The 17,463-nt window shown below is 46.8% G+C and overlaps 1 protein-coding gene across 1 annotated transcript in view; it reads left to right on the top strand.

Moving 5' to 3' along the window:
- The window catches only part of LOC117354881 (translational activator of cytochrome c oxidase 1-like), a 120,063-nt gene that overhangs the window by 28,398 nt on the left and 74,202 nt on the right, over positions 1 to 17,463 (top strand). The window contains exon 2 of the mRNA XM_033932841.1: positions 2,492 to 2,598. Coding sequence (XP_033788732.1) covers positions 2,492 to 2,598 — 107 coding nt within the window. The remainder of the gene's footprint in view (positions 1 to 2,491; positions 2,599 to 17,463) is intronic.

Below are 17,463 nucleotides of genomic sequence, written 5' to 3'. Positions count from 1 at the left end.
TGAAATCTGTCCATGCGTTTCGGAGTTATGCTGGAACATACATACATACATCCGATTTTATATATATATAGCTGATGCCCCGGCGTTGCACGGGTATTTAATTATAGCAATAAAACTGTAAATGGATTCAAATAAAGATACTTTATAGTGGTGAATGAAATTATTTTTTTACAGCTTAATAAAAAGTACAATATTCAAATTATAATGTGAAATATTTCACAAAATGAATACAATACAACTAACGCAAAACGTGATTATAAATAACATTTTTAGTTTCACCTCCAGGAGCAAGAACATATAAATTGTTGGGTGAACCCACCCTTGAGCAAGCAACATAGAGTTGTGGGCCGAGAGACCCCCAGAACATATCACCCCAGGTAGTGAGGGATCTGCATACCAAGTTTCGTTCAAATCGGTCAAGCCGTTTGTGAATTACTGTGAGAATGCAGCTTTTTACATTTTTTCCATTGACATGAATGGGTGAAATCTGATTTTCTGTTTGTAGCTCCGCCCATGTGTGCAGGTGGGCCGCGAGATCCCCAGAACATATCACCCCAGGTAGTGAGAGATCTGCATACCAAGTTTCGTTCAAATCGGTCAAGCCGTTTTTGAATTACTGTGAGAATGGCAGCTTTTTACTTTTTTTCCATTGACATGAATGGGTGAAATATGATGTTCTGTTTGTAGCTCCGCCCACGTGTGCAGGTGGGCCGTGAGACCCCCAGAACATATCACCCCAGGTAGTTGGAATTACTGTGAGAATGGCAGCTTTTTACATTTTTTCCATTGACATGAATGGGTGAAATCTGATGTTCTGTTTGTAGATCCGCCCACGTGTGCAGGTGGGCCGCGAAACCCCCCAGAACATATCACCCCAGGTAGTTGGAATTACTGTGAGAATGGCAGCTTTTTACATTTTTTCCATTGACATGAATGGGTGAACTCTGATGTTATGTTTGTAGCTCCGCCCACGTGTGCAGGTGGGCCGCAAGACCCCCAGAACATATCACCCCAGGTAGTGAGGGATCTGCATACCAAGTTTCGTTCAAATCGGTCAAGCCGTTTTTGCGTGATCGCGACACATACACACATACATACCTCCGATTTTATATATATAGATTAAAAGTTTGCCAATCTATTTCTGTAAATTTATTCCAACACAAATCCACCCTGGAACCATCAAAATCCCGAAGGATTGGAAAACACCAATGCTGATAAAGTTAGTTGAATAAAAAGAATCACCAACTTGTTTGTCAGCCAGTATTTTGTTTTTATTTTGTGCAGATGCTTTACAACCAGCCACATAGCTTCTTTTCTTGTACACTGACACTCTTCCTCTCCTCCCTTACCCCTGGGCACAATAAGTCCTAAAAGGTCAACTAGAGCAGGGGTAGGCAATTCGGTCCTCGAGATCCAGAGCCAGGTCAGGTTTTCAGGATATCCACAATGAATATGTATGAGATGGATTTGCATGCACTGCCTCCTTGAGATGCTCTCGAGGACCGGAATTGCCTATCCCTGAACTAGAGGAACTATGGTGAACTTTCTCTGAGAATATCTACAAGCTACTGCATCTGCCAGTTCTCTTGGGATTTTTAAAGGGCACTACCCCAATTGAAAGTCTCTTTCTCCGTTCCAGCTCATATTAGCCTCTTCCTCCCAAACAGAGGTTAGGACAGTAGTCTCACATTCTAGTAATTTGAATTATGGTACTGGCAGAGTTAGAAGTAATTAACCTTCAGTTGTGTCCAGAATACTTTTCTAATTGCCTAGTGTAAAGTAGGAGAATTGGGGAACCAAAGAAGGAAGATGTGCTGGGGAGTGTTGAGGGATGTTTGTGGTTATTTTTTTTAATAACCTGATTAAGATGGGAATAGATTTTGGTGTGTCTGATCTCGTTTTTGGAAAAGAGGGTCTGCCTGCACAGAGGTTTTTCAAGGAGCTCTTTATAGGGAAAATGATTTCAGCTGGCCGGGGGAGGGGCAATGAGGGAGCTTCACTGGGCTAGAGCCCTTTAAAATTGTGGCCCCAGGTGAAGAACATGTATATCTTTGCGGAACACTGCATTCTAGGTACAAACATAGCATGTATTGTACTGGTTTACTAAAACCCATTGAAATAACTTTTGTTTTAATGCAGCTTAGTAAAAAATAAGCCCTTATCAGTGAGTTCTTTGTATTGTACTGGACTAACAAAGCTAGTAATAAAACAGTAACCCACTTAGGGCTCCTTTTACGAAGCCACATTAGCGGCTTTATCGCACACTCATTTTTAGCGTGTGCTAACCCCCGCGGTAGCCGAAAAACTACCACCTGCTCAAGAGAAGATGGTAGCGGCTAGCGCGGCTGGCAAATTAGCGTGCGTTATTATGTGCGTTAAACTGCTAATGCGGCTTCGTAAAAGGAGCCCTTAGTGTCTGGTGAAGTATATCAGAAAATCATCAGTGCCATGAAGAAAAAGTAAGTTTCACTTAATTCTCTCTCTATTGCAGAAGGAGATGGGAACCCAGATTTAAATACTAATCTGGCATACCTGATAGAACAGTGTAGATCCAAAAATATGCCGAAGGCTTCAATCGAGGCAGCAATTAATGGAGTGGTATGTATTCTTTACCTATTTGAAACAAATACTAAATGCTTACTTTTCTTTAATTCCCTCACCTTCACCAGAATACACCATTTTCCTGTGATTATGACTTAATTCTCCCACCAAGCGTGGTTTAGAAAGGTGATCAACTAAAAGCTACAGGGAACATCCGGTTAATTCAGTTTCAAGAAAGAGAGTTTGATCATTCCTGAATTTTTTTATTTAAGAATTTGATCAGCTGACGTACTGTGCAGAGTGGAAACCTTTACTGGCAAAGCTTTCAAGCTACTCGCAGACCGGGGTGTGTACCTGGCCGCAGGTCCAGCTGTATGACTTCTCTGATGGAAAGAGCCTTGAGGTTGGGCAGGAGCTTGTTCGCCTCGGTCATGCTGTGCAGCGTCCACAGGTCAAGAAGGTGGGGCTAGGGGATCGAGGTGACCACAGTGTAACAAAGGACAGCACGGATCCGATACAGCAGCTACTGGATGATGCAGATGCCTCCCAACACAGAAGTTCAGAAGAGCTGTGCACCCTGTCCTGCCTTAGCCTCTCTGAGACCGCCTCCATGTCTGCAAGCAGAGAGGATCTCCTGGAGGAAGAGCTGCTCTGAGTGCAGGCAGTAGGGCTGGGCAGTGCAGTGCAGTTGCCTCGGATGTGCCCCTCCTCGAGTGGCTTCTGTGCTAACAAAACTGTAGAAGACTGGAGTCCTGCACAACTTTAGCTTGGCTTCTAGTAAAGGGCCAAAGTGACAAGACCTAAAAGTGGGCTTTTGCCACCAGTAGAACATCTCATGCTCATTCAACCAGCAACCTAAGGGCGTTACCTCTTCAGACTCTCCCTCCTTTCTACAGATTCAACGAGGCCCCTTTGCCGACAGGATCATGTAGCACTTTCCCAACCCTGGAATGTACATTAAAGGACTAGACAAAGCAACTTGTGTATAATTCTGCTTTTCTTAATAAAGTTGGTTGCACAAAAAAAAAAAAGAATTTCAGGTGCCAGAATGTATCAGGAGGGGAATATCAAAAACCAGGTCTTGGAATTGGGACATCTGACTGTTATCCCAGGACAAGCAGGCAGGTATTCTACATATGGATGACGTTATCGACGGAGCCCGGGTGCAGACGTCTCGCAAGCAGACTTGCTTGAAGAAACTCGAGGTTTCGAGTCGCCCGCACATGCGCGAGTGCCTTCCCGCCCAGCACAGGGCGCGTCTCCTCAGTTCTCAGTTTTCTGCGGTGCCGAGAAGTTCGTCTTTGACTCTCTGCGTTTAACTTCATTCACTTTGTGCCTTCTCTCAACTGCGGTTTGTGCTTTTTTTCTTCACGAATCGCTGTTTTATTTTATTTCTTTTATTTTAGTTTAAAAAAAAAATTTTCTTCTTCCGTTCGTTTTCCGGGACAGGCCGCTCGGCCGCAGCCCAAGGGCTTCGACTTTGCAGCGGCTATTTTTCCGTCTATGTCCCGGCCTGCTACGGGCTTCAAGAGGTGTAGCAAGTGTCAGCGCGCGATCTCTCTTACAGACCCTCACGGACACTGCCTCAAGTGCCTTGGGCCAAAACATCATCCTAGGTCATGCCTGTCTTGCCAAACACTTCAGCCTTGTGCTTTTAAGCGTCGTTGCATTCTAGTGGACGAGTTTTTCGGAGTCTCCTACTGATCCCTCGACTTCGAAGGCGTCTTCGGCCTCGACTTCCATCGAGGCTCCTTCTGCGCCTACTGCTTCCACCTCGAGCCTCATCAGACCTTCATCATTTGCAGCGGCTCTTGCTTCAACGACATCTGCTGTATCTTCCCCTGTTTCCTCAGGTCAGATGCCTCAGCAGTCGGTTCCGCCGGTGCTGATTAAAGTGTCCAAGACCCCTAAGTTGAAACACACTCACACTACCTCGAAAGAACCTCCAGCCAAAGCAGGTGGTCCAGTTTCAGACGCGGATCCATCCTTGCCGGCTTCTTTCCAGACCATGTTAGAGAAGCAGTTTATTCAGTTCCTTACTAACATGGGAACCAAACTGCTTCCTCTTATCCAGCCTGGGCATTCAGCAGACTCCCGCAAGGTCGAGCTGCTTCCTTTGCCCCAGTCTGAACTTACACACTCTTTGCAGGGAGCAGAGTCTCTGCTCCTTGTTTAGAGTGTGAGGATTCTTGTCGAGGCACTCGCAAAGAATCTGCTCCTTGCTTTTCATGCTTGGATGGCAGACTAGACACTCACAGAGTCTTTGAGAGTGCATCAAAGTTCCTCCACCAAGCCTCTGGAGCTTCGATCTACAGCCTCTAGTCCTATTCATTCATCGGCATTGGCTGCTTACGTCTCCGAGGCGAAATCTCCTCGATCCTCGAGATCTGGTTCCAGACACAGTTCTCACCGACATTCGAGGCCTTCATCGGGGCATCCTTCCAGACCATCTTCCTCGAAGCCTCGATCTACTCCAACCTCGACCAGTTCACCGACTCCTCGTTCGAGGTCTCCGATGCCAGACCTCGAGGATATTCCGATCTCGATTGCCTCGTCCAAGTCACCAGGTTCCTTTGATGCCTTTTTCCCTGCCGAAGCTTCTTCTTCGACACAGGCTGCCTCGACATCCTCGAGTCCTTCTCGAGGCAAAGCATTGGCAGATTAGCTATCTTTCTCTTCTTTCCTGCGACAGATGGCTGTGGACTTGGATATTCAATTGGATACTGACTCCAAGTATTCTAAGGAGTTTCTAAAAGTCATGCATCTTCCTCAACCTCCGGCAGAGTGTCTTAAGTTTCCACTTCATAAGCTTTTGAATCAGACTTTTGGTCGATGCATGGAAACACCTTTTTCCATACCCGCTGTTCCAGGAAAATTGGACTCTAGGTATAAAACTGTGCATCGCGTTGTTCCTGAATATTTGGGAACCATATTTGCAAGATTTGCATCCAAAGGGCCATAGTGCGGTATTGAGATGGGTGTCCTAAGGTGGGTGCTCGGAAAGTTGGGCTGGGAGAGTATTAGCGAGTATTGGTGGGGAGTACCTTTGGGAGGGTGGGGGGTTTGGGGTGGGATTAAGGAGTATGGGTAGGTTCTGGGCTTTTGCTATGGACAGGGTACAGGGGATTCAGTGGGGGAGGAGTGGTGTGGCATCTTCGGGGCTCATCAGAGTCCAGGGCCTCGGAGTGCCTTTCCGCTCTCCTTCCACTGCACGCTTTTAGTGGTGTGTGCGGGGGGGGGGAGTTTGGTTGATATTCCTCTTGTTTTGTCCTTGTATGTTATACTATTTATATGATGCATATTTGTTTGGTACTGTGCACCTTTGGGGTGCCTTGCTACTATTTTCTTGTTGTTTGCATCAATAAAAATTGTTTGAACCTAAAACTGTGCATTGCAAAAGGTTTGACAACTCACAGTTATCTCATCAATCCCTGCTTGTTGAATCCTCCTTGAAGAGGCCCCCTCCTTCCAAGGTTTATGCCACAGTTCCTCCTGGAAGGGAGGGGAAAACTATGGACAAATTCGGACGTCGCATCTACCAGAATGCTATGATGTCCTCTAAAGTCCTCAGTTATAATTTTTATTTCATCACTTGCTTTGAATTTCTTATTTCTCTTCTACCAAAGTTTTTGGATTATTTAGATAACCAAATGCATTTTGAGTTTCAGGAAGTCATTGTTTCTTTCTCTCAATTACGTCTGCATCTCCTCCAATCATCTTATGATGCCTTCGAGTTATCGGCCCGAGTGGCTGCTTGCTCTGTAGCTATGCGTCGTCTTGCCTGGCTTTGTACCATTGACATGGACTCCTAACCTTCCTTGTGAGGGCAACGACCTCTTTGATGAATCCATCGAGGCAGCCACCAAGAAATTATCTGACCATGAAAAATCTTTTGCTTCTATAGTCAGATCTAAACCAAAGCCAGCTCCTGCCAAACCTGCACGCCCTGCTCTTATCTATCAAAGGTATTTTGATCCAAAGCCGGCTCCTTATACTCGCCCTCCTCTGAAAAAAACAACAACCTCGGAAGCAACGGAAACCCCCAACCTTCTGTTGCACCTAAGGCTTCTCAGCCTTTTTGACTGTTTACAACAGAGCATAACCTCCACCGTTCTGTCTCTGTCTCCTTTTCCTTCTATAGGAGGTCGTCTCCATCATTTTTACAACCGATGGACAATAATTACATCCGACCTCTGGGTGCTTACCATCATCAGGGAAGGATACTCTCTTCATTTCACTCAGGTTCTACCAGAGCTTCCTCCAAGAGAGTATCCTTCCAATCCATCCCAGACCACCCTTCTTCTTCAGGAAGCTCAAGCTCTGCTTTCTCTCCATGCCATCGAACCAGTTCCCTTGGAACAGCAGAACAGGGGTTTTTACTCCTGTTACTTTCTTGTTCAGAAGAAGACGGACGATCTGCAACCCATTCTGGATCTCGGGGCTCTCAACAAATTTCTAGTCAAAGAAAAGTTTTGAATGTTGTCCCTGGCATCTCTTTATCAATACCCTTCTCGAACAGAACGATTGGTTATGCTCTCTGGATCTCAAGGAGGCCTACACTCATATCCCCATTCATCCGGCCTCCCGTCAATACCTCAAAGTGGGGAATCTGCATTTTCAATACAGAGTGCTACACTTCGGCCTGGCCTCGTCTCACAGAGTGTTCACCAAGTGCCTGGTAGTGGTAGCGGCAGTTCTCTGGAACCATGGTCTTCAGGTATTTCCCTACCTCGAAGACTGGCTCATCAAAGATTCCACATGTCAAGGGGTTAGTGTAGCAACCCAACGGAATACCTGGTTCCTACAAAGTTTGGGATTCGAAATCAACTTTCCCAAATCTCAGCTTCAGCCCTCACAGACTCTTCAATTCATTGGAGCTGTTCTGGACACTGTCCAACTCAGAGCATTCCTTCCACAACAACGACTGGAGGCTCTTCTACAACTCTGTCACACAGTGTCTTCCCGCTCTTCCATCTCAGCGAGACACATGATCGTACTTATGGGTCACATGGCCTCCACAGTACACGTGACTCCTTCTGCCAGACTTCACCTCAGAATTCCTCAGTGGACCCTGGCATTTCAATGGACGCAAGTTGACCGTCCTTCTCAACACATTTCAGTCACTCCTTCCTTGAAGAAGTCTCTCCATTGGTGGTTGCTCTCTTCCAATCTTTCCAGAGGCTTTTTTAAACGCCCCCTCATCAAAAGGTCCTCACAACAGACTCTTCGACCTACGCTTGGGGCACTCATCTCGATGGTCTCCATACTCAAGGCTACTGGACCAGTACGGATTGTCAATGTCACATCAATCTCTTGGAACTCAGAGCGATTTTCAAGGCTCTCAACGCTTTTCAACATCTTCTTTGTGACCAGGTAGTCCTCATCCGGACGGACAACCAAGTTGCTATGTATTATGTCAACAAATGAGGAGGGACGGGATCTGCCTCCCTTCGTCAAGAAGCTCTGAAGGTTTGGGACTGGGCAATCCGCCACAACACCTTCCTCAAAGCTGTCTACATTCAAGGGGCGAAGAATTGCTTGGTGGACAACTTGAGTCATCTTCTGCAACCTCACGAATGGACTCTCCATTCCTCACCTCTTCATCACATTTTTTCACAGTGGGGAACCCCTCAGATAGACCTCTTTGCAGCTCCCCACAACTTCAAACTGCCTCAGTGCTGCTCCAGGATATACTCTACTCACTGCCTCGAGGCAGATGCTTTTCTGGAATGGACGAATCTCTTCCTCTATGCATTTCCTCCATTCCCTCTCATTCTCAAGACTCTGGTCAAGTTGAAGAACGATCATGCCACCATGATTCTAATCGCTCCTCGGTGGCTGAGACAACCTTGGTACTCCCTTCTACTTCAACTCTGCACCAGGGAGCCTTACCTTCTACCAGTTTTTCCCTCTCTGCTTACACAGAGTCAAGGATCTCTGCTTCAACCCAACCTGCAGTCTCTACACCTGATAGCTTGGTACCTCTCAACATAACCCCTCTTCAATTTTCTCAATCTGTAAGAGATGTTTTAGAAGCTTCTAGAAAGCTTACAACTAGACAATGCTATCACCAAAAATGGACTAGATTTTCTACATGGTGTTTTTCTCATCATAAGGAGCTTCAGCATTCCTCCTTATCTTCTGTTTTGGACTATCTTTTGCACTTATCCAATTCTGGTCTCAAGTCTAAATCTATATGAGTCCGTGTCAGTGCAATTGCAGCTTTCCATCAGCCTGTTGAAGAGAAACCCCTCTCTGCTCATCCGGTGGTTTCCAGATTCATGAAAGGACTTTTTAATGTCAAACCTCCTCTCAAACCGCCTCCTGTGGTTTGGGACCTCAATGTTGTCCTTACTGAACTCATGAAGCCTCCATTTGAACCAATTGTTAAGGCTCATCTGAAGTATCTACATTACATTACATTACATTAATGACTTCTATTCCGCCTGTACCTTGCAGTTCTAAGCGGATTACATCAAAAAGATAACTGGACATTTCCAGGAAGAGGAATACAATTACAGACGTTGGGCCTAATACATCAAAACGATAGCTGGACGTTTTCAGGAAGTGGAATACAGTTAAATGCGTTAGGTCTAAATCACATTTTGAAGGGAGGATCCTAAGAGGGGGAGAGAGGGGAGAAGAGTGGAGGTTAGGAAATTAGGATGAATTTCTTGAATAGTATGGTTTTGATTTCTTTTCAAAAAGTTTTGAGGTCAGTTGAAGCTGTCAGTAGGTTGGTGATGGAGGGATCCAATTTAGCTGCATGTGTTGCTAGTAGGTTGTCATATATCTTTTTGCGCTTAGTTCCTTTATAAGGAGGGTAGGAGAAAGGGGACTGGGTTCTCCTCTGTCTGGAAGAGAGGTTCCTATTTAGGCGGTTGTTTAGGTGGGAGGGTGCCGTTCTGTTTAATGTTTTGAATAATATGCAATATAGCTTGAATTGGATGCAGGCTTGTATTGGAAGCCAGTGTGAATCTAGGAAGGCGTTGGTGATGTGGTCAAATTTTCCAAGGGAATAGATCAGTCTGAGGGCAGTGTTCTGGATGGTCTGTAGTTGTTTTATTAAGTAGGTGGGACAAAGAAGGTAGAGGATATTGCAATAGTCCAGTAGACTTAGGACTAGGGATTGAACTATGAGTCTGTATTGTTCTTTGCCGAATAATTTTCTAATTTTGCGAAGGTTGCGCATGGTAAAGAATGCTTTTTGTGTGATTTTGTTGATTTGCACCTGAAGAGTGCAACATCTATCTACTGTTACTCCAAGGAGTTTGAGAGCGGGCTGTATAGGATATTTGGTGGTTTTTATTTCTAGTTCAGTTATCGAAGGGGTTTTGTCCTTTTCAAGCAGTAGAAATTTAGTTTTGTCTGGGTTGAGCTTCAGTTTGTGTTCTGTCATCCATAATATGTGGAACGATACTACATGTGAAACCCACTTTAGATAAATATAAGAACCGTCTTTTTATGATCATGACAATATTCCAACAATACACGATCTGGTAAACTCAGAAAAAGAAAGTAAAAGCGGCCAAGCTCTGAGCCAGTCAGTCACAATCTGCAAAGTTTTAATTATTCAAAGAAAGAAGAACAGAAGCAATCCCCCAGCCATACCAAATGCACACACCCCTCCAACACTCCATACAAAACGCAACAATCACTCCACAACCACACACTCCCCCACAACCACACACTCCCCCACACATCCACCATGCCCCCCAGAAGGAGGAACGAGATACAGAGATTAAGAAAGAGAAAGAACTGTAGAATCAAGAACGGGTATCCAGCTGTGCCCCCATATCCCCGGGACACAGCGACAAAGCCGTCTTCCATAGCCCCACATAGCAGCGCTGATCAATGCGTCCCCCCCGTGGAGAAAGGTGAATTTCAAATTGTGCTACCTGGGCCATCCGATGGAGCCAATGAGTAAAAGAGGCCACCTGATCAGACACCCAATATTGCAAGAGAAGCTTTTTCACCAAAAGGAAGGTTAAATAAAGAAATTTCTGCTGAGGAGTCGAAAAACCAGCCTCCTCCAAAACTCTCAAGTCGCCCAACAAGAGCATGCCATAATCACGTGGGACAGGACGGTGCACTATGCGCTCCAGAAAAGGGATAGCCTGCAGCCACAAATCAGTGGACGGGCATTCCAAAAAATGATGGGTCAAAGTCCCAGCAGCACGGCAACACCTGATGCAGACATCCCCCTCCCAAAGGCCCATACGAGCCCCATGTTTCCGCGAAATATATGCCCTATGTAATATCTTAAACTGCATTTCCCGAAGATCGGACGAGCCCCCCATGGTTCCAAGAGGACCAAACAATGCAAGAAACGCGCTCCGATCCCCCAGGAAGCCCAGTTCCCTCCGCCATACAGCGGCCACATCATCAAGGGCGCCCACAGACAATTGTGCCCGCAACAGCCGACCCCATGTCGACAGTCTGTTCTGAGCCGGCGGAACCAGAAAGAATAATGCATCCAAGGGACCACAGAGCCAAGCATCCCCCCACTTCTGAGTTAGCGTAGTATAATAGTGGCGTATCTGAAGGTACACCCAAAAATGAGTGTGGAGCAGATTCCATCTCTTCTGAAGTTGAGCATAAGAAGGAAATACTACCCCATCTCCTCCATCCCAAACATCCCTCAAGGTCCGACACCCCCGCTCCTCCCACACCCTGAGGCGAGAAGGACCCATCCCCGGAACAAAAGCAAGGTTACCACACAAAGGCAGGAGTATCGACGCAGCAGGCGTTTTCCGCTGCTGTCGCCTCCACCATCTCCACGCCAACCGAATCGGCTGGAGGAGAGCCAGTGTCGAGGAACCCCCGGGAACCGCCGAAGGCGGCAAATGTAGAAGGGCCAAGAAGGAGTGCGGCGCACACCAGGAAGCGAGCCAGCCCCCCGGAGCATACTTATGATGGCCAGTCCAACCCTCATGAATGAAACGAAACAGAGCCGCTACATTGTAATGTCGAACATCTGGGAGATTCAAGCCCCCCTGCGATCTATCCAGCATCAATTTAGCATAACTAATACGAGCCCTCTTGCGCCTCCAAATAAAAGTAGAAATAGTTGAACGAAAAACCCGCACATCCCGGGCAGAGAGCCATAGGGGGAGAGTCTGTAAGGGGTACAAGATTTTGGGCAGAAGAACCATTTTGGTGAGGGCAACTCTACCCCACAAGCCCAACGGTAACTCCCTCCAACGTTCACACTGGGCCGCGATGTGCTCAAGAGGTCGACGAACATTGTACTGATACAGGAGGGATAAGTCAGGTGTCAAATACACCCCTAGATACCGCAACGGCCCTCTAACAGGCGGTATGGAAAGAGCGGAGTGCCATGCCTCCCTGTGAGTTGAATCCAGAGGCAACAGTTCGGACTTGGCACAATTAACCCGCAGGCCCGAGAAATTACCGAAAGTACGAACCACCCCGAGCGCTCGCTCCAAATCATCGAGGGGATGATCAAGATAGAGTAAGATGTCATCTGCGAAGAGGTTAATCCAACTCTCCCTGTCACCTATCCGAATTCCCCTAATGGAAGGATCAGTGCGCAACCTGGCCGCCAAAGGTTCAAGGGCTAGCACAAAAAGTAACGGGGAAAGGGGACACCCCTGCCGAGTGCCTCTACCTAAAGGAAAAGAAGCGGTAAGACCCCCATTCACCAGCAAACGCGCCTGCGGGTGGAGATATAAACTACGAATCCATTCATGATAGCGGCCGACCATTCCATATTGTTGCAGAACCCAGAATAAATACTGCTACGAAATGCTGTCAAAGGCCTTTTCCATGTCTAAACCAACTATAGCCGATGTGCTCCCTGTCCCCCGTCTCGAGTGTAGTGCCATCAAGGCCCGGAAAAGATTCATAGAGGCATACCTGCCCGGAATAAAGCCCACCTGATCTTCATGAATTAACAAAGGGAGGACAGCATTCAGACGGCGGGCCAATATAGCAGCCAGTAATTTGACATCCTGATTAAGCAGAGATATCGGGCGGTAGGATCCCACCTGTGCTGGGTCCTTCCCCGGTTTAGGGAGCAAAACCACATGGGCCATGTTTCTCAGGCCCAATACCTGTCCCGAATGCATCGCATTATAAGCTTCCCCCAATGCTGGAGGAATTAAATCCGCCACTATCTTATAGAATTCGGGCCCAAACCCATCAGGTCCCGGCGCTTTCGTGAGTTTCAATGCTTTGATACCCAACTGAATTTCCTCCCCCGTAACCGGCGCGTTCAGAAGATCAAGTTGGGCAGCGGTCACTTGAGGCAAAGCTAAATCCCGGAAAAACTCCGTTCGGTCGTGATCAAGGGATTCGCGATGGGAATAAAGAGTCTCATAGAATTTCACAAATTGGGACTGAATATCCTCTGCTTCAGTATGAAGACGACCCTCCTGATCTTTAATGGACAAAATGACTTGTTGTTTTCGAGGAGGACGCACAAGATTAGCCAGCAACCGCCCGGCCTTCCCCCCCCAGCGGTGCAGGCGATATCGTTGGAAATAAATATCCTTATGGGCCCGCTGCATCAGAAGGACCTCCAATTGAGAACGGACATCGCCCATCCGACGCCTATCAGCCGCCGAGAGCGTAGCGACATGCCGTCGTCGCAAAGTTTTCAGCTCCTCAGATAGCCGTAATAAATCTGCCTCCTGACGTCGCCGAACCCTAGACACATAAGCTATAATGTGCCCCCGGAGTACTGCCTTCGAGGCTTCCCAAAATATTATCGGGTCAACATCAGGCGTAACATTATGGCGACAATATTCCAGCCAGTGTTCCCTGAGATACCGGTGAAACTCCAAATCCTTGTACAAATGGCTCGGGAACCGCCACCCCCGCTGTGGAGTATCATTCGTAAGTCGGACCGACAGTATCAACGGGGAATGATCGGATAATGGAACCTCTTCTATAGAAACATGCTCTACCTGCGGGAGTAGTGAGGGCGGCGCCAGAAAGTAGTCCAAGCGGGTATAAACATCATGAGGGTGAGAGTAGAAAGTGTAAGTATGCTCAGTGGGATGCAAAGTCCGCCACAAATCCAACAAGTGCAGCTGATCCATCAAAAAATTGACCCCCTTGGCTCCATGGTCCCCCGGGCACACCCTCGCCGGCTTACAGTCCATCATGGGGTCTGCGGAGATGTTAAAGTCCCCCCCCCAGCAAAGGTTGATATTCCGGGTACTGAGCTACTGTAGCCAGGAGCCCAGAGAAGAAGCGGTGACTATAGACATTAGGGGCATAGAGATTACAAAACAGCCATTTCTGACCCCACAGTTCCCCCAACACCAACACATATCTGCCCTCTTTGTCCGAGAGAGTTTTGTGGATGTGCAGAGGCAATTGTTTATGAAACAGGATCGCCACCCCCCTCTGTCTGGAGTTAAAAGAAGAAGAACACACCTCGCCCACCCATTCCCTCCGCAACTTGGCATGCTCGGCACTAGAGAGGTGAGTCTCCTGCAAATATGCTATATCAATGTGATTACGCTTAAACCAATTTAGTAATTTCTTTCTCTTCACGGGGGAATGAATACCATCTACATTATAAGTAGAAAAGCGGAGATTAACCATTATCAAAGGAAGTACGATATGACAAAATAGGAAGAAATGAGAAAAAAGAAGAGAGAAGGCCTCCCCAGCTAAGAACCCCCCTCTCTGCAAATAGGGCCCTAGTAGTAGGACAACAGCCCCCAAAGTCCTCCAGCCCCGCCTGGAGAACCGGGACCACCAGAAAAAAGCGAAAGGTGCAGATCCAACACTCAACTCCCCGCCCCCCCCTCCACAAGCATACCCATACATCCCACCACTCATCCCCCCCCCGCCCCTCCGGACTCACCCCCATTCACACGACCCTGCCCCCCCTCCCCACCCCAGAGAAAACTCCCCCAGGACACCCCCTGAACTCCCACCAAACCCCCAAAAAATAAAACAGCAAAACAAAATCCCCTAAGGGACGGTATAAAACAGAGGGGTCATGGATCTGGGCAATCCACAATCCGATATTAGCAGTACAAAACATGTTTCATATAGTATATCAAGGTAATAAACAGTATAGAACAATATCATGCACCCCACCCCCCAATCACATACAACCCAGCAAGATGATAATAGGCATTCTATAGCAAAAACAGGTGAGTGCAAAGAAAGCAGAACCACAGCAGGACCACCGCCCATAGCACTCTCCACTCGAGAAGTGAATGCCAACACCAGCGAGACCTCCATGAGCTCATCCTCAAATCTCAATAAATGCTAAAGCACAAGAACAGGGAGAAAGTAAGAGGAGAGTCCAGCAGCACCGGTCCGAACAAAAACAGCCAGGCAGAGATAAGCGCAAACCACCATGGCAGCAAGTCAGGCACCCCGCAGCTGCATGGACATGCCATCGCCAAGTTCAGGAAGCCGAATCTCCACCACTCTCCCCAGAGGGACCGGCAGCATTGAGGGCGTCGAGGAATCGCTGTGCCTCCCCTTTGGTCAGCATAGTGTGCACCTTGCCTTCCCTCCAGATCCGCAAGCTGGCAGGGTAAACCAGAGCAAAGTGAACCCCTTTGCGATGTAGGGAAGTGCAGATGGGCGCCATTTCCCGCCTCTGGGATGAAACACGTGCCGAGTAGTCATTGAAAAGTAGCAGCCAGCTTCCTTCGTACATCAAATTGCCAGCTGCCCGATAAGCTTTCAGCAAGTGTTCTTTCTCTCGCCAGTTCACATATTTGACAATAGCCGCTCTAGGCTTAGAGTTGGACCCCGTAGCCGGTCCCAGCTGGTGCACTCTCTCGCACACAAATGTGGCCGCCGAAGCCTCCAGGCCGAGATGCTCCGGCAGCCACGAATGAAAGAAATTATAGAGTTCATCAGAGGACTTCAGCTCCGGGAGCCCCACAACCCTCAGGTTATTTCGCCGATGGCGGTTTTCCAGGTCGTCCACCTTGTCCTGGAGGGCCGACACCTGGGATTACAGGCCATCAGCTCGCCTCCGTTCCTCAAGGGCCTCATCCTCCCGGGTAGAAACACGCTGCTCCACCGCCCCCAACCTTTGAGCCTGGGCTTCAAACTTCTCGTGGATGCTCTCCACCGCCGACTGTAATTTGTTTAGTCGGTCCTCCAAAGCGGTCGTGACCAGGCGAGATATCTCCTGGGCCCAGTCTCCCACCTCCGGCGGTGCAGCACCGGGAGCCGACGCCATTTTCGGGTCTGGCGTGCAGAGTTTGCTCTTAGCAACTTTGGCCGCTTTAATGGGCATACCGGGGCTCAACCGGATCGGCAAACTCCCCCGAGGTTCCCGGCGGGAGACAAAGTGCGCTGGCCGTACAAGGGGCGAAGAAGAAGAACAAATAAATGCAGGTATTTGCTGATATACGGTAATCGTAGCGCGGAACCCAGCGGCACACGTCCGATCACCACGCTCGCATCACGTGACCCCCAAGTTACACTTTTTGGTGGGTGAATCTGTGTACTATGTACAGATATGAAAGAATTAATGCGGAATGTAGGGGATTTAGTAGTGTATTTAATAAAGTTTGGAGCCCATTGACTAAATTTGTGAAATTATAATAATGTTTATTTATTTATTTGTTGGGGTTTTTTTTTTGGGGGGGGGGTTTGCACATTTACCTTTACACATCCATGGGGGGAGGTGGGTTAGAGGGAGGGAAATAAATATTGATGGATCTACCCTTTACTATCATAGCAAGGACAATTGTAGTTTATAAATCTTCTGTTAAGCCTCCCTGTTCTTAACTACCAAAGAAATGTCAAAAGATCTACTCTCTACCACTCTAGCAATTCTATTGTTATCCCATTGTAACCCTGTTTATAAATCTTTTGTAAACCGCCTTGAACTGCAAGGTAATGGCGGAATAGAAATCCCTAATGTAATGTAATGTAATGTAATATTTGGGTAACTTTATTCTCTTCACTTTATATTATATACTATGATATGTTATGTTACCATTAAATATAGGAATTCTGGAAAATTTTGAATGATATATATGTTATCTGTACTGCTAATAGTGTAATGTATATAAAAATTATTGTTCTTTTATTTGTATGGCACTGTTTCAGATTAAAAATCAATTAAGATTAAAAAAAAAGAAAAAGAATGCATGCTCTATATTTCCACAGAAGGATTCTAGGGAGTTGAAGTTGGATCAGTCTTATATGTTTATCATATAGAAATGTTTTTAGCTTCCTTCTTAATTTTTGATAGCAAGTCTCCTTTCTAGTGTCCATATATTGATAGCAACAAAGGTGAACAAGGAATTGAAGATGTGCTTGTACTTGATTCCTTTTGGTGAAGGGAAGGTCATCTGCAATCTGTTAGTGATTTCAGGTTGATGTGAAGTAGTGTTTGGAGAATAGCTGAATAAGTTCCTCTAATGAGTGATTGTTGTCTATTCCCAAATATAGAGAGATGCAATAGTCTAGCTGAGCAGTGGCGTTCGTTAAAGAAGGGTCTGACCAACTAAAGATGTTGCATACTACTGATGGTCTTTTTTTCCCCCAGAGATTAGAGATTTGAGGGGCATAAGAAAGAGTAGAATCCAAGATTACATCAAGGATTTTGGATGAACTTTGTACATTGTGCGGTTGCAGACGGTAGGCTAACACAAGTAAGGATTGTTTGATGAGGGATATGGAACTATGTTAAGTTAGTCTTGGCAGTGTTCAGCTTGAGCTTGTTATTAGTTCAGAGAGAGATTTTATTTATTCCTCCTGAGATTGATTCTGTGATGTTTGCGTCAACAGGATCAATATGCAGCAGTAGGAAGATGTCTGCGTAGGTTAGGAATTGTTCTCCGTTTGTGAATTTGATCTCACCAAGTGAGCTCATAAATAAGTTAGATAAAATAGGGGGGAACCCTGCAACACGCTGCAGAAGGATCTCCAGCTGTGAGAGAAGGTGTTATCTTTCTATAC

The sequence above is a fragment of the Geotrypetes seraphini genome, chromosome 2 (genome assembly GCF_902459505.1).
Source record: "Geotrypetes seraphini chromosome 2, aGeoSer1.1, whole genome shotgun sequence".
Taxonomy (NCBI): Eukaryota; Metazoa; Chordata; class Amphibia; order Gymnophiona; family Dermophiidae; genus Geotrypetes; species Geotrypetes seraphini.
This window is presented reverse-complemented; position numbering and strand designations above follow the sequence as displayed.